Genomic DNA, 26,747 nt, shown 5'->3' with positions numbered 1-26,747 from the left:
GGGCAGGCTTCTGCCCTGCTGCTGTTGTTGCACCCAGATCTCTGTCCCCAGTCTGTGTTCCTGGTTGGGCCTCCACGGTGATAGGCACAGCTCCCACATCACTATTACCAGCTCCCCAAAACATGCAGGGGTCTGGCTCCTCCACCAAATCTCTGACCCTGAGGCAGAGGCCAAGGGTCCATGACCAAGAGCAGGGCAATCCCCAGCACGGGGCTCACATCAGGGAACAGAAACCTGCCCCTGGCAGCTGACAAAAAATGCAACAGAGCAGGGTTTGGCTCCAATCCCACCTCTCCTCCAGGCTTAGGGGTCTCACTCATTTCACAGGAGACACTCAGCTCCCCCTCACATTTTCCTGAGAACACAGGCACAAAGGGCCACAGCAGGCAGGCTCTCAATTCCTGCTTAAGCGCTTCAAACACCCACTGAAGGCAGGAGAATCTCAGGGTTTAAACTGAGATTAAGGGCTGAAGCATCTTCAGGGATTGATCCTCTCTTTCAAAAGGATCCTTCCATCTTCCTTTATTTTTCCCTTTTCTGGTTCCACTAGCCAGCAGAGACAGAAACAGCTTCTCCCCTGTGTGCAGCAGCCCCACCATTAAAGGTGCTCTGGCTCACTGAGCACCCAGATCACTCCTCCCCTCCAGAGGATTCCCTCTGCCATTCCCTGCCCCATCCCAACAATCGGGGCAATCTCACCTGCAGGGGGACTGTGAAGCATCCCCAGTTTGCTCACAGAGGGGATTCCTCAGGGGACAGTGACATTTCCCTGGCAGCAATGGCCCAGCCACTGCCAGGGCACACAGCACTGACAGCTGGACTCTCACAGGAGAAGGGAGCATTTTCTTTACTCTGTGCTTGCCTTCACACCTTGCTGAAACACTTCTGTACACAAGAAAAACTTCACTATTTTCTCCTCTTCATGCAGCACATCCTAACCCAGCCACACTGCAACTTTTACAGGATACAGAAAGTTTGGTCCTGGTGGGGCTCTGAGCTCCTTCATCCCCTCAAGAAACAAAACCAGAGACTGCTCAGCTGAGGAGCCTAAAAACCCTTCTGCATAAGTTTGGGCTTGTTTCAAAAATCCAGACCCACATGTGTCAAAACACTGGAATAACATGCTGATGATGAGGGGAAGGAACAAAAAACAGAACTGAGAATTACCCAATTCCAACTGCCCCACCAGGAAGCCATCATTAGACACATCCTCCTATGATTTTTATCATGATTTCTTCTTATATGACACATTCCCACTTTAAAATGATTTCTGACCTCAAAAGCAGCCTGCCCTGATTTGTGAGTTCAAGCCAACATCCCCTGACCCGGGCTGTCCCCTGAGGTGTGCAGATTGCTGTCATTTGAAGAGCCAGAATAAATCTCAGGTAACTCAACTCAAGTCTGCCTTACTGACTGATGAGAGCCATGCTCATGGAGTGTTTGCTCAATTATTGTCACTGCCTTATGTCTGCAGTGCCCAATTACACCCTTGGGTAGAGTTTTCTCTTGTGCAAACACAGAATCTGCTCCATCTCCTCTGCAAACAGCAGAGAGGGGATTTTTCTCTGCTGGCTGTGAGCCCTGCTTCTGCCCCTGTGGCAGTGCCAGGCCTCTGGATCATTCCTGCTGTGTGAATTCACTCCTGGTGCCCTGGCAGATGCATTATTCCTGGGATCCAGCACGGGGGAGCTGTGGCAGCCCCACAGAGCTGCTGCTCCTGTGGGCACACACTGAGCCCTGCCCCACTGCAGGGGGAATTTAGGGAGCCCACGGGGAGACCAGGAAGCCTTTTCAGTAAACCTGAGCAATCAGACACCAGAAAAGTCATGGCAATGCACAGACAATGGGGAAAATCATAAAAGGCTCAGGAAAGCATCCATATTCTGTTTACACCACTTGTGAACAGCTCCTCATCCCTCACACCACACCGACCCAGAGGCAGCAAGGCAAGCACAGGGGAAATGTGAATATTGAACTGTTCACTTCAGTCCCAGGGCCAGTCACTGAAACTGCTGTTCTGAGCTGCAGAGAAAACACTGCTGCTCACAGGATGCAGCAAGGGGCTCAGAAACCTCAGGAAAAATCAAGAAGCCCATTGAAAAGGTAAAAAGCCATGGAGAGCTGGCACAGCCAACCTCTCCAAACAAGAAACAAGAATCAACCCCACAGGGAGAGCCTGGAGTGTGCATCACATTTGTGAGAGGTTTAGGAAAGAACAGGGCTGGCACCTTTTGAAAGGAAAGACAGAATTTACAGTAAATGAGAGTTTAGTGAGCCAGGCATGAGTTACCAGGCTGTGCTCAAATCACTCAGCCTCTGAGCAAACACAACACCAGAAAGGAACAAACACAAACCCCAACCATGTCCTGGATAAGCACAGGGCACACAGAACGGAACAAACACAAACCCCAAACATGTCCTGGATCAGCACAGGGCACACAGAACGGAACAAACACAAACCCCAACCATGTCCTGGGTCAGCACAGGGCACACAGAACGGAACAAACACAAACCCCAAACATGTCCTGGATCAGACATGGCACACAGAAAGGAACAAACACGAACCCCAAACAGGTCCTGGATCAGCACAGGGCACACAGAAAGGAACAAACACAAACCTCAAACATGTCCTGGATCAGACATGGCACAGTTCAAGTGCACTCACTGCCTCCTCAGGGCACAGCTCAGCTGGGGCAGTTTGGATGCATTCCCATTGTGTGCTTCTCATGCAAAAAATTAATTACTGCTCTCTGTCAGGCATCGTGAGCCCCACTGCACTAAAATTAGGTTTTGTTTGTTTGCTCCTCTGATGTTTTAATTATTGCAACATGATTACAACAGACTGAACAGCAGCCTCAAGGTGCAGATGTAGCTCCCATCTAAAACACCCTGGTGTATAAATATGTATGAGCACACACACAGCTCTGGACCCTGCTTCTCTCCATAAACAAACAACTCACACAATCAAAGCTCAGAACACTTCTGTGGTACCTTCAGGTCATTAACACCCTCCAAAATTGCTCCTAATCACAACAAAGTGCCTTCCAGGCAATGAACAAACGTCACTCACTCTGACAGGGGCCAAAACGTGGTGGGGCAAACACAGGAAACTTGGGGAGAGATCCCTGCAGTCATTAAATGGAAAAGCACAACACAAACTGTGAGGAACAAGGACTGATCACACTCCACCACTGATCCTCATCCCTACATCCCACTATGCACATGGCACTCAAGCCAGCCTCAGTAGTTAAATATTAATCACAGAATAATTTAAACAGGGAGAGACCTTTTAGATCAGCAGGTCCAACTGCTGTCTCAGACACCCAACACAGAGTGAAATAGGAACCTCCAGCTGGCAAGCTCCTGCCTTCCATCCATGCATGTGCTGATTTAGAAAGTTTGGGGGGGAAAAAAAGTATGATCAGCTATTTAAAGGACTCTAAGCTCTCAATCTTTTCCACTTCAGAAAGAATTTTGGCACCCAAATATGAACAGACCAATTATCAAAATGAGCAGGATAATGAAGTTGCAATTTCTAGGTGGAGAGTGTCAAAAATAAAAGGCAATGCCTCATCTTACTCTGTAAGGAACAGGTTCCATTTCCACAACTTATGACCACTGAAAGATCCTGTCCAAAAATACAATACAGCAATGAATATAAACAGTAATTCCCAGTAATGAAGGGATCCAGCTCTTGCAGTGGAGTCAGACCAGACCCAAAGTTATTTCATTGCCTGTATGACCATTGCTGCTCATGCTGGGTGCCATGGGGGATTTCACAGGCCTGTCCAGCCACAGCCCATGGAACAGGCTCTGGGAAAGCAGCACAGGAACTGCTGCCCCCACAGGAGAGTGGGAGAACACCTGGAGTTCTGCCTGCTGCATGGATGATGAGCCACCCCCACTTACAGGGCAGGATCAGTGCACAGAGAGGATTTCAGCTCAAAGGGACAGGATTTCACACCAAACTCCTCCCAGCAGCAATACCAAAGAACAGGGCCTGAGGCTGCTGCCCTTGGAGCATCCCAAACTCAGCCTGTCCCTGCATCTCCAAACAGCTCAGTGAGGGCACAGCCCTGCTCTGCCCTCCAGGACAGAACAGCTCCTGCTGCAACACAGGGATCTGCCAAGAAATAACAGCACCAGCCCTCATGCCAGCTGTAGGACACTTACTCTAGTGTCACAGCCCTGCTCTGCCCTCCAGGACAGAACAGCTCCTGCTGCAACACAGGGATCTGCCAGGAAATAACAGCACCAGCCCTCATGCCAGCTCTAGGATACTTATCCTTATGGCACAAAGAAATAATTTCAGTATCAGCTCTTCAGCTAACGTTCTTTGCTAAGACTGAAACCAAGAAATTGCACCAATCAACCAAAATCCTTCTTCCCAACATTTTTCTCCAACTAATTCCTTTGAAAAGATAACAGATAGCTCATGTTCCTTGTACCCTTAACCCAGACTGAGGGTACAAGGCCCCTGTCCCACCCCTCCAGATGGATGATTTCAGCCTCCTTTTCCTTTTGAAGGAGAAGGTGTTATCACCTCTAACAGGAACTCACACAAATTCAAATAAAGAAAACAATTTACTGCAAAATCAGTTGGTTTTCCCTCAAGATTGCTCATTTTTTTGTGGTTTCTTATTTCAGCACTTCCCCCTGTCTCAGGTTTTCTAAGCTTCACCAGCTCCTGAGAATTCTACATGCCTACAGATTCCACAAGGGGCAGAGTAAGGCTGGGAAGAGAATAAGGGAGAATTTACCTCGTTTAGGGGTAATATTGAAGGAGGAGCTCTCAAGCCAGTCAGCTCAGATTTAATTAAAATACAGGAGAAACTACCAAGGAATGATTTATATTCTAAGGGGATTATGGCTAACACTAAACTGTTTACAGAATCAATGGGAACCTAGCACAGAACAGATCTAGCCCAGGGGAACACACATTGATTGGATTCCTGTGTCCAAGATGCAGTCCCCTTTCCATGTTCCTCATTAATTCATTTCAACATTTATGTGAATTGCAAAATAGATGTTCCAAGCTGTACTGAGCTCCAGTTATTTATATTGTGTTAAATAAGGAGAAAAAAGATTCTGTTCATCTGAAACTAAAATTCATTTGTCTCCAAACCCTTAATGAGGGAGGATGGTTCAGCTCACCTCCAAATTCATCACCTGCTGCACATTATTGAATATCCAATAATGCCAATGCTAACCAAGAAAGGACTGGCACAATCTGTCAGCTCTCAGACTGAGCTGACAATTTCCTGTGTACCCAAAACACACACCCAGGTACTCCTGACAACCAAAGCAGTGCTCAGCAAAAGCTCCACGTCTCCATAATATTGATGTTCTCTAGCCTTTTATGTGAAATTAGCAGGGCTCCAATTGCTGCAAAGGGCTCTGGTGCACTGCAGCTCCGGGGCTGTCCAGCACCAGCTGCCCACCAGCCACAAGGCAGGTCATGTTCTGCCAAATTTGATATTGTTTGTGCAGAAAAATCATCAGACAAAAGCCATGCACAGGGGCAGGCTCTGGACTGCTCTGCACAGAAAAGAGAAGTGAAAATTATGCCTCCCATGGCTCCACAGACTGGATGCCCCTCAGACTGCCCTGCCCTTGGCACAGCAGCACTGACTGAGCTCACTGCACTGAAAGGGGGAAAGCAAAGGAAGGCACCGAGGGGGAATGGGTTAAAACCCTCCAGAACAGAGCAGAAGGCCTGAGCTCCAAAGGGTAATGCCACCTGTGCCCAAGGAAATGAGGAAATGGTTCATGAGCAGAGCAGTGGCTCTCAAACAGACATTCTGTAATTCCAGTGAAACAAAGGCTTCACTGAGAGGGACAAGATATAAACACAAGGCAAGATACAAACACTGCTAACATCTTCAACAGAAGCAATAAAAAACTAGGTTAATATAATGCAATCAATCAGAAAACACCCATAGCAGGAGGGAAAACTAAGGTTCTAATTTAGAAATGAAAATTAAAATTTACAAGAAAGTGATAAAGACAGACACTGAAATTTTCTAGTGAACGTCCAAAGGCTATTTTGAAATTTATGCCTTGGACATGAAGAACAGATACACCAACTGGAAAAATGTAAAGATGTCTTTTTTTTGGAAAAGCCACTGAACACTAAAACTATTGTAAGAGTCAGCAAATCAACAGGAAATTAACATCAATATAAGGATTTACCTTTGCACATGCTGCACACACATTTGTAGTGATTTCAATTATTTAAATCAAAACCTCACCAATTTTTTATAACTCTTTACCAGTCGCAGAAAAGATACAGGTACACAGAAGCAAATCATTAAAGAAGGGTAGATGGATTAGAAAAAAACATTTTGAGATTTTTTTTAGAGGCAGCTACCTAGATAAATGAAATTGATTTGTCTGTCAAAAATCTTACAGACCAAGAGGAATTCTCTCTCTAAAAATTCAATCTATACATTAATATTATACAGAACGTCTGCCCTCAGCTGTCAAGAACATTCAGAAAATAAAACTGGAAGAAACCCCAACCACTCATTTCTTGCTGCATGAGCAGTTTGATCCCTTTCCTACACTTACTTTGACTGATTTTGTGGCATTGCTGTGCTGTCCCTTACAAAGCACCTGCACCCAGCAAACTTCACAACTCCCTGGCATAACAACCAAGGCTGCTGCTGCCACTGTGATCCCAGTTTGCAGCAGTGACCAGAGCAGCCAGCCCTGCCCAGCTGCACCACTGCACACAGATCTGACACAGCTGGGCCCAGCTTCCCCTTCTTACTGGAATGAGGCAAGTGGAAAAAAGCAGCCTTAATTTTAGATTCCATTCAAATACATCCCCTCACCCAGCTCAATAAATAATATGTTGTTGTTTTGCTTAAATAAATCTATAAATGTGTTCCCATAAAGGAACTGCATTGAAAAAACATCAAGCAACTGAATTCTTATTTGAAAAGAAACTTGATACAAATATGTAAAAGAAATATGTCTGTATATATTAAATTTGTTGTCTAAAATTGTCTAAATATATTAAAATTGTCATATGCCATACACATGCCACAGTGATATCCCTGCTACCTCTGGATAATGTTAAAAGCTCAAGGGCTTCTAATAAATTCAGAACAGGCTGCCCTTAATGCAGACACAGCCTGCACCATCAGCACACAACTCAATTCCAAATTACCTGAACAGAAGCAGTAAGGAGAAATGCTGGCCAAGGATGAAAAACAGGCATGGTGAAAGAGTAAAAAAAGAGCACAGAGCAAACAGAAAAACAAAGCCTGAGGTCAGCAATCAGGTCTTTTCCAATCATTCCTTAACTTCTGGGCTTTGTTTTTCACAAGCACATTAACTTTGGGTACCCAGAACCAAATCAGTAAGTCCCTGACTAAATCTTGCAGGGAAAAACGTATCATTATAAACTGGTATTTGTCATGGGTTTAGAGACTCTTGTACTTTTAGAACCAATTTTGTTTACCTTCTACTGGAAACAAAAATAAACTCACATAAAGGAAAAGACAATAGCTAATATTTACTGGAGCAGCCTCCAGCTATGTTACTGCCAAGGGCGAAACATATTTGCAAATAGAAACAACTTAGATTTTTTTTGTAATAAGCCAAATATTATCTTCCTTTTGATTTTGGCATTTTGCTTGTCAGGGTTTTTTCTACTGAACGATAAAATCCTAATTTCCTTCAGTAGTTTCAAAAGCAAAAATGCATAACAACTGTGGAGACACAATTGAACTTCTCAAACACAAGTGAACTTCTGACCACCACTAGAACAACAATGGTGGTTTTTTTCTTTCCTTTGCTGGCAGATGTTTGATGCAAGCACTTACCTGGCTTAAACCACCAGAATTCCACCAAAAACCATTTCAAATGTTCCCCTTTTTCACTGATGCCAGCAGGAATGTGACAGGATCTCCTCAGGATCCTTCCTCTCCATCCTCTCCTTCCCTCTCCCTCCAGGTTCCTCCTCCATGCTGATCCTCCCCTCACGAGCTCCCCCCTCCCTTTGATCACATTTATCTTTATTGGATCCAGCTGTGGCTCATCAGGGCCAGGCTGCACTGGGTAATTAACACAGCTGTTAATTGTCAGGGGTCAGCTCACTGCAATCCCTTCTCCTGCACTATTATTGACCAAAAGCAGTCACAGCTACCTGCACTGTGCAGTGAATTATTCTCATTAACATCCTTTAGTCTAAGCACCACCATGATAAATCATTTATTTTATATAAATCTATGTGGTTTGCCATCCCTAACCTGTGGAACAAAGTTCTGTCAGGGTTCAATTACACCCACACAGTCCTGTGGACCCAAACCTCTGCCCCAGGCTGGGCTGAGCCTGGACCCAGCTGCCCCCAGAGCCCTCTCTGAGAAGGGTTCAGAGAGCAGGGGGCCCTTCCTGCCCCTCCTGGCTCCATGGGAGGCTTCTCTGAGAAACCTGGGCTGGAGCTCCCACCCTGCACACAGCAAAGGTCATTACAGAGACAAAGATCATTACACTGCCCCTGAAGGAACATGCAATGGCCTTTTCTTCTGCTTTTACAGTCAGCTTTTAAACCAGATTCTGCTGTGACTTGTAGCCAACAACATGGCACTGGGTTTTCATTAACTCCTCTATCAAATTATATCCTGCACAATTCAGAAGAAGGCAGCCCTAACATGCAAGAACATTTGTTCATTTGGGGACAAAAGATCCCAAATCTCTTCACGTGAACAAAAACCTTAACAGCCTCAGAGCAGGATTTTCACTGCCATCCTGAAGGGGTGAGGATGTTTTTTGCCCTTAAAAGCACTGATTATAATTTGCCTAAATGTGAGTTACCAACACAAGAACTGACAGCTGCAAGCCTGAATTCCTTGGGAGCCATAATTATTTATGATACTTGATTACAACGAGACCAAAACATATGGTTACCTTAGTAGAAATTAGAATTTATTTTCATATAAATCTCGGCATGACATCACACCAAAAGAACTAAAGTTACTCCAGGGGATGGCAAGTAATTCCACTTTCCAGGTTTTTGTAGCTGGAATATGATTTTAAACTAATTAACTTGTAAACATAAAAGCAGCTTTGGTAACACAAGTCATCTATCCAGAGCCATACAGGCACAAACATCACCTTCCAACAAACTCCTGAATCTTCTTACCCTAAAAATTTTAGTATTTTGCTCAAAATCTGTCTGGGAACAATATAATCTCTGCCTTGGATTTACCACATCAAATGAACTTGAGAGGGAAAGGGTTTGTTGTGGTTTTAATTCAGCCTCCTCCAGTAGCAGCTCACAGCACAAGGAATCTGCAGCCTCATTTATTAAAGTCCATACACCCACAAGGGCAGGACACCAGCTGACAAGTGCCTGCCTTTGGATCATGTTATTAAAGATGGATTTGAGTTCATGTGATGGTTAAGGGTATAATTTTAAATAGAAAGTCTCTGTGGAAACAGTAGGCAGGACCAATGTATTACTTGTATTATAGAATTGACTTTCACTGATAAATAGGATTACCTACATAGTAGAAGTTCAAATTTGACACTGTTAGGTGAAATCCTAAACTGTAGGTTAACAAGTGTCTTTCAAAGAAAATACCAACTTCTAAAAAAGCAGCCTGGCATCAAGTTATGTGTTTATAAAAGGTGGGCAGAGGGGTGTTTGGGGCTACCAATTCACACACAGAGCTCCACAGTGTCCCTGTGCCCTGTGCTGAACAGGCAGAGCTGCAGGGTGCACACACTCTGCTCTCCTGCAGTGGGACACAGCTCCACAGTGTCCCTGTGCCCTGTGCTGAACAGGCAGAGCTGCAGGGTGCACACTCTGCTCTCCTGCAGTGGGACACAGCTCCACAGTGTCCCTGTGCCCTGTGCTGAGCAGGCAGAGCTGCAGGGTGCACACTCTGCTCTCCTGCAGGGTTTGGGGCCCTGCTCTTGCCCAGCTCACTCGTGTCACTCCCAGGATTTTCCTGTGCACAGTGACAAAGGGACACTGGTTCAAAGGGACACTCAGGGCTGTGCCTAAGGGTGCACAGCTCCAGGTGAACCTCAGACCTCACCATCAATAGAAATGTTTCTACACCTCTCCCTTCAAAGACCAATGCTGCAATTATGTCTTACACATGCAAGACAAGCAGCCAAATGTCAGAAAAACAGAAGAAAGCCCAACTTTTCTGGTTTTAAGCAGAATACATTGCTTTTATATGACACAGAGAATCTCCACTTGTCTCCTTCATTCATCACAAGCTTCATTTACTTGTTTGCTTTCAGACACTGCCTTCCCTGAATACATTTGTTATTTCAAAAATGGAATGCACACAGTGAATGGTTATCTTGTATGCACATCTTGACATAAGAAGCTCCTCAGTACTTGAAAAGTATCTGCTGAGAATGAATAGTGAAAGCCTCTCAGCCTTTTATTATTTATTTCACAAATCTGTTGATGCCAATTCTCTGATCAAAGTTAGAATCTTTTTAATTCTTTTTTTCCACTGTACCGCTAATGTGAATATGCAAAGTTAAAAAAAGAGACAAATACTTATCAAAAGGCAGAGCAGACTCAAACACAGCACTTCAGAGATCTTACAAAATTCAAATGATGCTGAACTCCAACAAGATAAAAGTGTCTAAGTAAGAGCCAGCAGAAGTAACAGTAAAATTACAGGTAAGGTAAAACAATACCAGAGATCACAACTCACAGGCACAAGCACTTCAGGTACACTGGAAGAGATGAGAAACCTGCAAAGCTCCAAGTCAGTGACCTGGAGCACTCTAAACTGAGGTGCCACTCACCAGCACATCTCAGGAGTTGGAAATTATTTCTTCTTCCACCTCCAAGCAAGCAGTGATCCCACATGCCTGAAGTTTAAAGGCTCAGCAAAGACAAATCCAGAACTGCTGCTGAGCCTGAGCCCTTCCTTGCTCCCACAGGTGTTCTGTATATTCAGGATGTGCTGCTCAGGTGTTTTGAGTGTTTCATTCTTACACAGAGAAATTCAGAACAGTGACAGAGAAAATCCCCCCTACCCTGCACCAACCTCCATCTGAACTGCACCTTCAGGCAGGGCCCTTGTCCTCATTGGTTTCCATCCCTGCTCCCCTGTGCACTGAGACTCTGCACTGCTCTGAAATGATTCCATTTAGCAGATTAAACACGTGCAGGAGAGGAACGAGGCTGGAGAGGCAGAGATTGAGCAGAAAGCTGCTCTGAGGAGGGGAAGGCAGCTCCTCCCAGGCTGGCAGGAGTCACCTCTTGGCTGATCCATCTCAAGGCTGCAGCTCCCCGTGCTCAAGGGCCTCTCTGCTGTGTCACCTCCAGAGAACTGCCTTCCTTCCAGCACACAGATCATTTCAGAAATGCACAAAGCAACCCTCTCCTCTACCCCACGGGCTCAGGCAGCAAAAGCAGCTCTTGGTTCTGCTGCCTGATGCTTCACCCACACACACAAACCAGGGACTTAACTTGCCCTTCCAGAAGTTAATCGTTGCAATTCCTGCTAATGTCTTCTTAAAAGCTCTTTTTTCCACCATCACTACCACTAATGTGCTGCCAACATCTCCAAAATTGCTTGGGTCAAGGTGTTCAAAGTTCTTCCACAGGAAAAAAAAGGACAGTTTGTGTCTAGGTAAATAGAAATACTAAGCACTGTCATCATTTAAAACAGCAAAAAAGACCCCAGCTAATACTGGAGTGTGTCTCAGAGCTAATAAACAGCCTGTCTGCTGATGTCCAAGAGGTCCTTGTAGTACCTATAACGCAGTTGTTCAGTTTTTGGTTCAGCTTTCTGTACAAAAAGTTTCTCTCTCTACACCATGTATCTGCTGCCTACCTTTAAGAACACACCTGGGAACTTTTTCCAGCCACTGAAAGTGAATATAAAGGAGCATTCAAATTATTGTTTGTAGAGCAATGACTGAACACGCTAAGATTTAAAGCTGCTCTTCACTCAACTCATAAACTGCTATTTCAAGACCTCCTGTTCACTTGCATGCACTCTAAAGCCCTTTTACAAATGCAGGATCATTTAAGCACAATCCACGCGTGTCTTTTTTTATTCTTTCATCCTTACTCCTCAGTATTTCAATTCTTCTGCTCTATTTTGACAGCTTGTAAAAAAACACCATCCCCCTCCATCACCAGTCCTATTGCAAAAACAATCTGGGGAAATATGTTTTACAGAGCAGCTCAAAAACTCCCTGTGATGGCCCAAAGATTAAACACTGCAGCCTGACATACAAGGGTGTTAAAAAACCCCAACCCACACTGCAAAGGCAGGAAGGAATGTGGGATATATTGAATCACCAATTCATTTTCAAGAAGCACCTCACAGCTGGGAATGACAAGCTCTGGCAAACACTGAGAAACAGAAAGGAGAGCAGTGCCCCACTGCCCTCATTCCTGTGATGGCCTCACACATGAACAGAACTCCTCAGGCACAGCCTGCTCACAAATGGTCTCTGCTGTGCCACAGAAAACCATTCCAGCCCAGCCCCATCCCACAGGAGCACTGCAGGAAAGAGTGCAGGCATCACTTGGATATCCCAGCCCCAGTGCTCCTCCACGCTCACTGTCCTTACACAATCCCCAGCTCCTGAATTAATGCAGCCTGGAAAGGCTCTGCTCCCCAGAAAACTCTTTAGAAGGGAGGTGCTGCTGCCTGACAAAGAGTGTTTGAGATCTTGTCACTGCAGCGTGACCACGGTGTGCACAGACAGCTGCCAGAGTGAAACATGCCCTGGACAGGGTGGGCAGCACCCCTGGAACCTTCAATCCCCATTTCCAGACACAGAGAGGGGCCCTGGGACACTCCCCACCATGGAGCCCAGCCCTGCAGTGACACCCACTCCAAAGCCACCATTTCTTTCATGTCCTGTGTGTGCCTGAGCTGCTCAGGGGCTCTGATCCTCTGTTTACCTTCACAGCCTGCAGGGTCCCCTGGCACAGAGAGGAAGCCGCTCCTGCACTCACAGGTGGCTTTGGTGTCCCCGTTCCTGCACTCGGAATTGTCACCACACCTGTGACCCTCTGCACAGAAGTCATGGCCTGAAACACAAGGAACAGCAACAGGGTTTAAAACGTGTTGAGTTCAGACATTCAGGAATTTGCAGTGACTGTATCACTCACAAACTTTGGCACCTTCCATTCCAAATTCTCTCTGCAAACCCAGCTGGTGCACACAGGCTTTTTGGGTTTCTCCATCAGGTCACTCTCAGAAAAACCATTTTCTTTGAAAAGGTGTTTGTATGACTAGCTTTATTCAGGAGAAATGACAACTCCAGAGCAGGGAGCAATGACAAGTCACGAATGTTCTACTAAACCCGTGTAGCATTAAGTCTGATTGTCAGCAAGTGCAAGGCAAACTTACATAAAAACCACAATCAAGTGTAACACATAATAAAAACCCCTCAAAATCCTCTTATTCTGCATAGCCTCGTGTGTAGACCAAAATGGGACATTGCACAGAATTATACCAGTAGTCACAGCAACCTCATGCTCTGCCTTGTAATTCTGCCATCAAAAAGCAGCCCCATTGTTTCTACAGTTTATAATTATTCCATGCATCATGTTTTATCAAGGAGAATTTTTATTAATCTTTTTCCTTCACACAAATTCTCAGCAGTTGCTCTGGGAACAGTTTCTTTTATTCCACACAGTCATTGCTAGAAACAGGATGAACCTTCCCACCTCCTTCTGGAAAGGCACAAGTGGCTGAAGTTCTTTCTGTCTGATTTTCAATATTTCTCAGAGACATGTCAACATCTTTCTCTGCTTAAGTCTAACATGAAAGTAATTTTAACTTCATCTCTAAAGGCACTCCACTGCAAGTTAAGAAATAACTTACAGCATTGGACAACAGGGTTTTTTCCTCCATCCACTGATATATATTTTACGCGTTTTCTCTCTTAATATCCAAGAGGCAATTTCTATTTGCCTGAGATATATAAGGAGTCATTGTGGTAATTCCTATTCTGTCTCCACTTTCTGTCCTGGAAGGAGGAAAAGCACAAACCCAGACACAGCATCACCCACTGGTGTTCCAACTTGCTCTCATCTGAACACCAGAACAGTTTCTGCAGCCCCACCTGGTCAGAAAGGAGCAAACTGAAAGTTCCAGTTCCTGGATCACAAACTTCCTAACACCCTCTAAAAACAGCTGAGAAAAGCACAACCCAGACCTTAATAGCCTTTTAATACAAATTTTTAGGAGATACTGGTTCCTTTGTCCCCCAGCTTTTCCTTTTCTCCCTCCTCCTGCCTAATTCAGAGCAATTACACCTTTATGTCTGGTACATCTTCTAACCAAAGGAGTATCCCAGACTCGTTTTAGAACCATGCTTACAGAGCTAATTAATATCTCATTAAAAAGGAGTTGTTCCTTTCAGTGTATCCCCCTTGAGCCAAGAACTCCCACTGCTCCCAGGCTGGCTTACCTCTACAAACCCTGCAGCACTGGTTCTCTGGAAGAACCTGATCTTCTTCTGAGCAGTTCAGCGGGGGACAGGTCTCTGTTACTTTTACTAGAACTCCATTCTGAAAACAAACAACATTTAAAACAAAATTACATAGGTGAAAAGGCACTCAGTGGCAAGGCTCACATACTTGTGCATCCACAGCACCAGCAATCTCCAGTAACAACACTGGTAAACGAGCAAGAAGCAAGGTAAATTCATTTGTTCCACAACAACATCAAATCTAGAGCAATCTACTGTGCATTTCTCTGCCCAGCATAAAAAATAAATTAATAAAAAAAGGATTAAAAGACAAGGCACCTCAGCTTAAAATTCCATTCCAGTTTTAGCAAATATGTAGTCTCCAAGTAGTCTCAATACTCTTTCCGAGTATTTGAAGGAATTAAAGAATTCCATTCCAGGTTAAAGACAGTCCTCCTGCTTTCTGCAATCTGAGCTTTATTCCCCTTATTTGACAGTCCACACACTTCAGTGCTGAGTTATCCAACTCCAATACACACACAAGACCAGCACTCCCAAGGGTTGTTCTGCCATGTCCAATTGTCCTTCAGGATCACTGATCACCTCATTTCCAAAGTTAGGTCCTTCAGAGAAGAGAGCTCATCTGGAGGTATCCCTACAGAAACTGCAGGGCAAAATCAAGCTCAAGATGTTTCTGTGATTCTGGTTTCTGGATTTAGAGTAAGACTCTGATAGAAGGTCTGGATGCTGGCAGGAACTTCTCATAATCACAGACACAGAGCCTCACAGACACAAATGGGGAGATTTGTGCACCAAACTTGACTCCATCCAGCAGATCAGCTGTGATCAAAGTGTTGACTGACAATAAATCTGGCCAGAAAAATGGCAAGAAATTGCCTGAAAGTCAAATGAGTGTCAGGATGAGTCAAAAAGCTCAAGACAAATTTATTTCAAGCTCACTGCTGCTTTAGTGACTCACAAGGAGATTAAAGAACACAAATTGAGAACTCCAATAATTTAACGACATTAAGATTTTATTTCCCTAAGTTCCCAACTTTCTGCAGAATTTGCATCTTAAATTTGCAAATTAAACTTATTTGTAATTAAGTTTTAAAACAATTAAAGCATTTCCATGTTGAGCATTCTTTGGGTTAAAATCAATTTGTTACAAACTAGTACAGATCCAATTATAAGAAGTATCATCATCAGATTTCATCCACTGAGATAAGCAAGCAGAGTTCACACTTCAGAATTATTGCTTCAGGCAGCCTTCGAAAAATTACTCCTTTTTATATTCAATTCACATATGCAGCAGTCATAGAATGTGAACACAAACAGGTGTCAAAAAGACTTTTTTTTCTGGAATAAATAGATCAAGCTTCAATTGTGACATACAATCTACAAAGAATGAGATCTGGAATCAAAAACTCACAACAAGATAATTAAATTGCTTGTAATTACCAAGCTAAGTACATTAAAAAAGGATTGGATGTAAGCCTAATCAGTGACATGCAGGGACAATCCGAACAACAAACAGCTCACCTCACATGGTTGGCTCTGAAAATGAACAGTGAGATTTCAGATGAGGCTGTTCTGGTGGGGTTCCTTTTCCTGACATTTATCTGTGCCTGAATTTATCTGTGCCCCGGCTCCAGACAAGGCAGGGCTGATCTCTGCAGGACCAGGGGCCACGGCCAGGACAGGAGGTTGTTCTGCACCCCCTCCCTCTGAGGTGGGGCCGGTGGGTGCAGAGGGAGCAGAGTTGTTGCTGTTCCCGTGAATCCAGCCCCTCTTCCCTGGACCCTTGGCCATCAGTGCTGTTGCTGTTCATTTTCCCATGTCCCTGCTGATTCCAGTGACCTGCTCTGATCTCAGCAGTGCCCTTCACCTTTTGTGCCCCCAGTTCTCCTCTCCATCCCCCCCAAGGCAGTGAGGGACGTGGTTTCAGAGAGATCCCCACGGCCCGGACCGGGCCCTGCTCGGCCACAACGGGGACCGGCCCCGCCTCGGCCACAACGGGGACCGGCCCTGCTCAGTCTCTCAGGACACAGCTTCACACAGAGCCTCAGTGGTCACTCTTACAGAAGGACATCGTTCCTTATCCTCACTAAACACTTTTTAGTGACCCTCCCTGAGAGCTGTGGGCCCCGTCCCTCCTGTGTGGCCCCGGGCCTGCCTGCTCCCAGCATTCGTGCAGAGACATTTATTTTTGTGCCCTTGGCTGTCAAGCTGGCCCTCTGCTTATGAACAGCACCACGTCACTCACAGGCAGCTGATCAACTGCAAATCCCCACTCCAACAGGAGTCACAAAAACCCTTTCACTGACATTCCATGGCCCACATCACCACATGGTGAAACCCAAAAGAAAAACCCCTAAACAAACCAACAAACAAAAAAATCAAAGGCTTACTGAACACAGAGAGGTGCAGTTAGAGAGAGCTGCACGCTCAGCTCCGAGTGCACCAAGGCCCAGAGCGCTGCCATCTCCTGCAGGGCTCCCGGCCACCAACGCTCCCTGCACGGACCTGACACAGCCCAGCAGTGACAGCAGCAGAGCAATTCTGCACAATGAGCTGTCCCCACACCATCTGCAGCCAGGTATTGTCCCTGCAGGGACCTGACACAGCCCAGCAGTGACAGCAGCAGAGCAATTCTGCACAACGAGCTGTCCCCACACCATCTGCAGCCAGGTATTGTCCATTCCTCAGTGCCCATGGAATTGCTGCTCTGCACGCTCAGCTCCGAGCACACCAGAGCGCTGCCATCTCCTCCAGGGCTCACGGCCACCAGCGCTCCCTGCAGGGACCTGACACAGCCTCCCCTCCCCTGCGCTCCCAACACTGCCTGCCGCAGCCCCAGTGCCAGGAATCTGCCAAGAGAGCTCGGTCCAACACTCGGGAACTCACCTCAGGTATCAGAAGAGCTGCACACAGTTTGAACAGCACTGGGGGAAATACAGAGTAACTCACACAGCACAGCAAGAAGGCTGCTCTGAGTTTCAGCAATTTGGCTGAGATAAGTCATTGGCTCAAGAGGCTGTTACTGTTTTCTAAAGCTCATGAAAGCAGAGACAAGCGAAAACACTCCTCCAAATCATTTTGCCTGTATTTTTCTTACCCTGCAAGGGTCACATTCCTGCCTTGTTTTCGTATTTGTGGCTCTCAGTGACATCAAGGTCACCTTTCTCAAGACAACAGATGTCACATTTGCATGAAGGAAGCCTAAAGAAATGCACTCACTTCTTACTGTCACTCCTAAACACCACAGATACATTTAAAATCAGGAAAGGTTTACACAGCTCAAACTTACTCGACATTCCCTGCAGCTCTTGGTGAGCACTCGCTGACCTTCTGCCAGCACCTTGCCTCCAAAGATACACTTGGCTGGAATTGGAGAGAAAAGGGAGGGAGGTTAAAAATTGATTAAATCAGCATTTTTAAGCAGCAAATAAATGCAAGGTACAGCACAGAAGTAAAACCAGTACTCACATACACTGGAAAAATAGCAATACATTAAAAATATGATGCATTTTGCTTTCATCAGGAGTCAGTACCTCATAATTACAAATGAAGTAACAAACAAACCCATTTTAAAAGAAAGTAGCCTCTTTATCCAAACTAAAGAGAGGGAATAGGAGCATGAACATGTCCTGGACTAAATAACCTATCATTCAACAGAAAATATTTTCACTGCTGACACTGTGTAGAGCAGCTGCAGTGCTGCTGTTGCTAGAGGTCCTCATGACTCTCTTCAAGAAGTGGAGACATTTATTAGCCTCCAGTTCATCATGAGATTAATGTAAGCACACATTTCAATTAAGCCTTCACATTTTTCTGTGGGCACAAAGGTGAACTCTTCAGCTTGCTGGAGGACTGCACAAACAGATCAGGTGCAGTGAATGACTGCACTGAACCAACAAACTGCAAAAATCTGTTCCAGGAAAACATTCTTCAGGCACACACAAAATGCAGATTTCCCCAGCAAACTGAGAACTCCTATTGCAAACCTCTTGTCTGGAGTTCTGATCCTCCTGCCAAGGACACGTGGCCCCACAAATGAACCCAGGACTGGAACACGGGATCGCTCCTCGCTCCCTTCACGGCAAAGTCACCCAGCGGAGGCTGCTGCCACCACCAAGGAGGCCATGAGCACCAGGGCACAGCAGCCACCAGCCTGGTGAGTATGGCCAGAATTAACACAACCCCCGTGCAACTGCCTGGCTGAACTGCAATTCCAGAGAGGGACAGGGAATCCAGCCCTTAAAGAGAACAGCCGGGCTGTCACCGTCTCACACAAATCCAGAATCCACTATAAAAGCGGCCTCCATCACCAACCACATCAATGCCAAACACTGATAAAATAACTTCCTGCTGGGACATTGCAGCTCTTTCTGTACAAACTCTGACTGTGACCCTGAAAGGAAAGCTCCAAGCTGTGAATCCCACGTTGCCACTGCACAGTGCTGTAAAGTTCTGCAGAGCCAAGCCACATGCACAGTGCAGGAGTTCAGAGCAGTCTGTTCCCAAAGACACTCTTTATTATCTAGGACTGCTTTACCCAAATTTCCCTCCTGAGAGCCCAGGAAAGGGAAGCACTCACAGGTGCAAGCGTGTCCCCCTGACAGGCCATGCCCAGAGCTCCACAGCAGCCACTGGCACAGCCAGACTGATTCCCAAATTTTAAGCTAAAGAGACTGCTAGATCAATCTTCGTGAACCTTCAGACATACATTTGCTTCTAATGACTCTTTGGGAAAATGCTCATTTCTTAAAAAAAAAACCCAAGAATGATTGTAACTCCATTTTCATCATCACTAAAAAATTTAAAACCAGGCTTCTTCCTTCTGGTATCCTAGTTTTCCTTGTTTTTCAAAAGCTGCCCCAGTTTTTATGCCCGACTTGTTGTGATCTCACTTCTGAAGAAAGCTTCACATGAGGAACCTTTGTTTAAACTAGGAATCCCAGTAACTATTTTTAGCAAAATTTGAACTAGGAACATTTCCTTTTTCTTTCTCTCTTCTCCTGACACAGCTGCTTTTAGCAAAAGAATGGACACACTGGGAAGCAAGTTAATGCATGATTCAGAAAAACCAGATTTAAAACAAAATTACAGTCTTTTACCAAATATTATTGGAAATGCTAACACAAGGTGGCAGGGATCAAAACTGAACTGCCTAAAGCCCTTAACACATCAGACATGAGAGCTTTGTTCATTAACCCTTAGATAAGAGGGGAAAGTGCTCAATAACCCAGCCATTCAATAATCCCTAGGGACAGCAAATTACAGCTGATGGTTCTATCAGAGCTCAATAGAAAAAGCACAGAGAAAAGAACACCTGCAGGGCAGCTCTTTGGAAATCCTCTGCAATCACCACTCTCCACCCAGAGGTGACTGACTGTGGGCCCAGCACATCATTTTGTCAAGGAGCTGGCATTTCCAATCAATTCCAATCCACTGCCACACGTCCCTTCCCACTGACTGACAGGCTGGGCTCTTGTCAGAGCAGTGAGTCAGGTTTGTGCCAATCACTGACAGAAGGCAAGTTGGATTGTTCATCTTCCCATTACAGATCACAGGAGCACTTCACTCGTGAGGGTACACACTGAATCTGCAATGTTGGGCCTTGCCATTTCTTTGTGTCACATTTGGACTCTTGTGAAAACACCCAGCTTCATGAAACAACTTCCCAGACTTACCAAGTTACAAATTAAAAACATTTTGAGGCAAAAAAAAATACAAGCCAGGTGATCACTTTACCACCCAAGCACTCTGCTCATGAACATCTTTCAGTATGCAGAATATTCATGCTGACATACAGCCCAGAGAAATGAGACTACATGAGAAACAAGAGCAAGTGCAAGATCACAGCTAAAGGATATTTGTGCACAGAACTAATGAATTCAGTGCCTGAAGAAGGGTGACAGAATGCTAATAGAGTGTTATTATTTTCCTAATAAATCCTAAAGTAATTCAACATCCCTGTCCTAATAGATTACTGAAAAGCTCATGCATGGTGTTCACTCATCTTCCAGACGAGATCAGGGGAAGGGGAATTTGTGCTTCTTAAGGCACGACTGGCATTAGTACACAGCTAAAATTTCCATACATAAATTGTCTTTGTTCCTTACACTACATTAAAGTAACAAATATTGAATATTCCTTCCATGAACTTGACTTAACAGCTTTCATTCCCAGAGAAAGGAACTGAAAGCTGATGATAACACCAATCACAAAACTTACTGAGCTTTTCTTTCTTCTCATGAATTTATTTTGAAATTAATTACAGCAAAGTATGGCTCCATGCAGTGATATTAAGACAGGGTCTGATATTCTGTCAGGTTTATTTTAAAGAACAGCCTTTTAACTTGAAATAAAAGACAACAGCTTGGTTAGCTACTCATCACAAAAGCAAGTTCAGACCATAGACTTGACACTCCTCAACATCAAGAGGAGATAGAAACTGGAGCCAGGTCAGTCTTCCCAGCCCCAACAGGATCAATGATTTCACACTAACAATGGTACAAACGGTCCCTCAGCAATCTGCAGTGCCTGTCCATCTCTCAGCAGTGATTTATCCCCTCCCCAGCCCCAAAGGATCAATGATTTCACACTAACAATGGTATCTCAGCACTCTGCAGTGCTGTCCATCTCCCAGCAGTGATTTCTCCCCTTTCCCAGCCCCAAAGGATCAATGATTTCACACTAACAATGGTATCTCAGCACTCTGCAGTGCTGTCCATCTCCCAGCAGTGATTTCTCCCCTTTCCCAGCTCCAAAGGATCAATGATTTCACACTAACAATGGTACCTCGGCAATCTGTCCATCTCCCAGCAGTGATTTATCCCCTCCCCAGCCCCAGAAGGATCAATGATTTCACACTAACAGTGACACAAACAGGTCCCTCAGCAATCTGTCCATCTCCCAGCAGTGATTTATCCCCTCCCCAGCCCCAAAGGATCAATGATTTCACACTAACAGTGACACAAACAGGTCCCTCAGCAATGTGTCCATCTCCCAGCAGTTTTTATTCCCTCCTGTCATGGTTGGGAGGGGAGGTGAATTTTTCCAGGGAGATGTGGGCAGTCCAATCAGTGATCAGCTTTTCTGCTAGCACCTGGATTGGTCACTCGGAGGTTTGGACACGCCTCTGAGGACACAAAGAGTTAAAAGCAGGAGTCTGGGGGGTTCGGCCTTTTTTTAGATCCCGGTTTCAGCAGAGAGAGGTCTCTAGCCTCCTTCCCCTGCCCTGCCACCAGGCTGGGTGGGGGAGGGGAAACACGTGGTCGGCTCAGGTAAGCCGGAGCCCTCCGGTGGGGGGGGGGGAGAAGAGAAGGGACAGGACTGGAACTGAGCTGCCCCATCTAGGATGGAGGGGTAGAAAACTGTGGAAGTGCCTTCTGTGTGTGCTCACCCCCCACCTCCTCCCTAAACTCCGGGAGAAGGTGCCCAGCCACGTGGGGGTTTGCGGAGCCTAAGAGTGCTTCCGCCTGCAGCACCCTGCTGAGAAGAAACTGTTAACCCTTGCTTGGTAGAAAGAAACTTTTCTTAGACATTGATTCTCATGACTGGTAGTTTTCGGAGAGAGGGAAGCGGCCTGGGACCGAGATGATAAAGCATGATTGGAAGGAACTCGATGGAAGAATGAGAGGAGTAGCCTTTTGAGCCGGACTTCTCTTGTATAATGTCAGCCATAGACTGAACTTAAGTCTCTTTTGAACATAAACTGCATTTTGGGTGGATACAGCTGCCCCTGCTTTTGCTACAGTGACTGGCACTTTGAAGAGTGGAGCAAGCAGAGAAAAGAAGGGGAGGGTGAGGTGGTGCCCTCTGCCCTCAGGGCAGACCTGCTCCTAGAACCCTGGCCCCTGGGTAAAAAGGGGAGAGCTTGGCATGCAAGTATCCTTAAAAGAGCCCTGTATGCAGTTTTCAGCCTGTGAACAGCGGTGAGAGCGCTAGACATAAGAAAAAGAGAGTGTCACCCTGGCAGACCTCTCTAGGCGGTGCCACGGGTGACATGGGAACACATAAGGGGTAGACCCGTGTTTTCTGAAGAACAGTTTGTGGTGCGAGACAGACTCGTCTCTCCCTTGCTGAATTGAAGATTAGTTTGTTTTTGAGTGGTGATTGTTTGATCTAAAACCAAAGGGTTGATCTGTGAAGAGTGATGGGTGGGGAGGTAGAAACTGGGAGAAGAAATGTTCTAAGAAGTTTTTATTTCTGTCTCTGTGTGTGTTTAAGAGTATTTCTGTCCCTGTTCTTATGTAATTAATAAAGTTTTGGTGGGTTTTTTTGTTTTCAAGATTTAAGCCTGCTCTGCTCTGTTCCTGATCACATCCCACAAGAGTTGTTAGAGAAAAAACATATATTCATGGGTGCACTAACATCTGGCCAGTGCTAACCCATGACACCTCCCCAGCCCCAAAGGATCAATGATTTCACACAAACAGGTCCCTCAGCAATCTGTCCATCTCCCAGCAGTTTTTATCCCCTCCCCAGCCCCAAAGGATCAATGATTTCACACTAACAGTGACACAAACAGGTCCCTCAGCAATCTGTCCATCTCCCAGCAGTTTTTATCCCCTTCCCAGCCCCGTCCCACTGGCCCAGCAGCTCTGGACCCTTCCCCAAGGTGCCTGCTGGCAGCACAGGCTGGGTGTGCTGTACTCACCCCGGCACTCCTGGCAGCAGCGGCTCCCCACGGGCACGGGGAGGGCGTCGGGGGGACACTCCAGAGGGGGACAGGACACCCTGCGGCACTCCACGGCTCCTGCCTGGGCACAGGGGACAGGACAGGGCTCAGCCACGGCTGCAGCGCGGGCAGCAGAGCGCTGGGGCTGCCCAGGGCATGGAAACACCTCTGGGCACAGCCCCGGCCTGCAGGGACAGCCTGAGCCCGCCAGGGACACAGCGAGCCAGAGCCAGCCCCGGAGAGCTGCCCCAGGGTTGGGGACACAGCACTGGGGTTACCCCATCCCAGAGCAGAACAGCAGCTGGAAACACAACTCAGGAACGTAAATCCACTGTCTGTACCTGCTCCAGTCATCCTTGGGCTTTTAACAACCTGCCTTCTGCTTTCCTGAGCAAACAGAGGCTCTCGGCAGATATTTATCAAATCATTTCAACGACACAACTTTTACATACTCATTCTCTTTCTGTCCCCTGTATTTTTCAGTCTGATAAATGCTGAAAATTAATCTGCAAGTTGTTACCATGCAAGAGGCAACCGAGCACCTATGAATGCTATGAAGATAATGCCTCCTTTCTGAAAAAGCCACGGCAGTAAAAACAATTCCAGACCCAACACAGACACTGCCACCCCGCCACCCCAAAACCACAAAGTCCTCACAGCTATAATGAGAACAAATAAGAAAGCGTTGTCAAGGGAAAGCAGGTTTTATGTCTGAAGCTTACAAATAGGCAACATCAAAGTTTCATTTATTTCACCATTTCCCTCTCTAGTGTCCATGCTGCCACTAGATGCATACTAAACCCATAGTGATTCTAGAGTGAACATTATGTATTCAAAGGCCATTCCCACTTTTTCATTAGATCCTATCCATTAAACTCTTCAGAAATTCTTACTTTGCATGTGCAGTTCCTGCAGTGATCATCTTCAACCCAGGAGTCTTTGTCTCTGTAGATGAGTCCATTTACTTGACAAGTCTTCTCACAATGACAGTCTTCCAATTGACTCAGTCTTCTTTCTGCATAATTTAACTAGAAATGAAAGTAACTCGATGAGATTGCTGCAATTCAAACACATGATTTAAAAAACAGAAACCAGCAGACGTATTTTTAGCCAAACCAACTTGGACTATGACCTTGGGAACCCTGAACCAGGAGATCAGCAGGTGCAGACCAACCCTGCTCCTCAGATGCTGCTGGAGTTATTACAGGGCCACCCCACACCACGACCAAGGGAGAAACCACGCTCCTGGAATAAACCTGGGGCTCGTGGCTGCCTCTGAACACCCCTTGCTGTTACACTAGAAATACAAGCTTGATATTTAGCAGGGGGGAAAAAAAGAAAAAAACCAATCAACCAACCCCACCAGAAACCACCAGGAAAAAAAAAAAAAAAGAAAACAACCAAAAACAAACAAACAAAAAAAAAACACCCCACCCAAACCACCAAAATTTACATGGACAGTTTTGTGATCCATGGAAGTATTCCTGGCTGTGTAAACCCGTGATGTAAATAAACCAGACTGCCTGGTCCATAAATGAACTCAAGTGCTTGATTTTCCTTGATTTTAATCCAAGTCAAGCTTGAACCTTTTTGGCTTCCAGCAAGGAAAGGCTCAGTAGAAATTTCTGTGCTGGAGTCTCCACGTAACAAACACATCTGAATACAAAGCACACCCCAGGGGAGGCTCATCATTTTCCAAAAGAAGCTCTATTCCACTCAGAGAAGGGCAGGAGATGCCCAGACTGATTTCAGGAGATTGCTAAAGCCACATGAATTATTTTAGCCATTTTATTTAAAGAGGAGCTAACAGTACTCTAGCCCAGCAGTGGGGAATGCTGCAATGTAACACAAGCCTTTTCTCCTGCAGCAAATTAACATTTTAGCCAGATTCTAACAGCCTGCCATTCAGTGTGTCTCTACTGAAGGACAGAACATCACCTCAATTGAGCACATCTACTGGAAAAACTCAGAATTAATTCAAATCACAACAAGAATAAAATAAGTTTTAAGAGCTAGCATTGATTAGTCTTCAAAAGCTGTGTCTGCCCAAAACACAGGCAGGAAGAGGAGGTCAGGGGGGTGAGCCTGCTCCAGGCCATGATCAGATGCTCCTCTCACAGCACTCTGTGACCATCTGCCACAGCCAGGGCTCTGCTGGACACTCCCCAAGGCCCCGGGTCTCACCCTGAGCCCCCAGACCCAGGAGAGGCACAGCCCAGGCAGGAGGAACCTCCCTGCCCTGCTCTCACTCTGCAAAACCTGCCCAGCACTGAAATTACCACAGCCTGAAAGCAGGAGCTGGATCCTTCCTTCCCAGGCAAGCCCCTCTGAGCCCCCACAATTTGAACTGATCCAAGCTGCATACACACACTCCCTGCAAACAACACTTGCTCATCCCTGCACTGCTGGATGCAGCTGCAGCCCAGCACAGGCTGGGAGAGGCTGAAATGCTGCAGGCAGAGCAGCCTGAAAGCACCAGCGAGGCACCAAAGCCCTTTTCCAAACATCCTGTTCCTGCCCTGCCTCTCTGGGGGCAGGCTCAGAGCCAGGGGTGCCCCTGTCCATGCCAAGCCCTCCTCTGAGCACTGCCAGGGCAGACAGGAGCCCTGCAGAGCCCTGGCCTGCAGCATCCCCCTAAACACACCTGGATCTGCAGCAGGAACTCGGCCTGTGGTGGCCAGGACCTGAAAGGCAGATACAAACCTGAATGCTTCCCTCCAGGCCCCCATTCTGAACCTGCATTTATCCATCAAGTTCATATCCCTTCCTGCTCCCGTGCATTTTGCCTGGACAACAGAAAACAGCCCCAACAAAACAGTCAGTGGGCTGCTCTGACAGAAAAGGAATTGGCAGTGAAGGATGATGCCAGCACCACCTGATGGAAGTGCAGAGCCCTGGCAGTACAAATACTGGGTTATTTGCTGCCCCTCATACAGTACTAGCAAGCAGAAATATCATTAACATCAGAGAAAGCAAGTTACTCAGCACACTGCATAATTGGGACTTGCTCACACCACCAGCAGGGCTCACAATAATTGCCTCTCTTCCACAGTGCAAGCAGAAAACTGAAACAAAAGCTTCCCATTTTGCATTTTAGCCTGTCCAAAGCTTGTCAGCTGGGTCAGAGGATTGCCAGGACAACACACACACTCTCCAAAAAACAGTTTTCCCTTTCCTCTTGGGAAGGGAAAGAGCATTAGAAGGCAAGGCATTAAAAAGTGTAATATTTTTCCCCAGCAGTACTGCCTTGCCAATCCTGTCTTGGAAATTCCTGCAGTAACTCCACTGAGAGGAAGAAGGGCATCTACAGGTGGGCTAGATCTGCACTTCAATCTAAGTAATTAACTCCTAAGTCCTGTTTGAAAAGAGACAATTAACTGCCCTCTAACACCAGATGGTTCACCAACATTAACCTCAAAAAACGTTCAGATTCTCCTCTAACACAGATCAGAGGTTTGGTCACCTTTCAAACACAGTTTCCCATCCCAAAACCTCAGCACAGCCTTGCTGAAGGACCTTCGAATAACCCCAAGGCTGCCTGTGTATGGTAGGAGCAGAACATGAAGAAAATTTCCAATATTTCAAACAAACAAAAACAAACCCCCCAACACTGCAGATTCCCATTCATCCTATT

At 46.0% G+C, this 26,747-nt stretch overlaps 1 protein-coding gene across 1 annotated transcript in view; it reads right to left on the bottom strand.

The window, feature by feature from the left end:
• Nucleotides 1–26,747, bottom strand: part of NELL1 (neural EGFL like 1) — a 206,558-nt gene that overhangs the window by 118,173 nt on the left and 61,638 nt on the right. Inside the window, exons 8-12 of the mRNA XM_063397555.1 lie at nucleotides 24,007–24,141; nucleotides 23,093–23,195; nucleotides 17,735–17,808; nucleotides 14,425–14,524; nucleotides 12,908–13,036 (exon numbers count right to left, since the gene is read on the bottom strand). Of these exons, the coding sequence (XP_063253625.1) occupies nucleotides 12,908–13,036; nucleotides 14,425–14,524; nucleotides 17,735–17,808; nucleotides 23,093–23,195; nucleotides 24,007–24,141 (541 nt within the window). The remainder of the gene's footprint in view (nucleotides 1–12,907; nucleotides 13,037–14,424; nucleotides 14,525–17,734; nucleotides 17,809–23,092; nucleotides 23,196–24,006; nucleotides 24,142–26,747) is intronic.

This window comes from Prinia subflava, chromosome 5 (genome assembly GCF_021018805.1).
Source record: "Prinia subflava isolate CZ2003 ecotype Zambia chromosome 5, Cam_Psub_1.2, whole genome shotgun sequence".
NCBI lineage: Eukaryota > Metazoa > Chordata > Aves > Passeriformes > Cisticolidae > Prinia > Prinia subflava.
The sequence above is the reverse complement of the archived record's forward strand: the minus strand, read 5'-3'. Positions and strand labels throughout refer to the sequence as shown.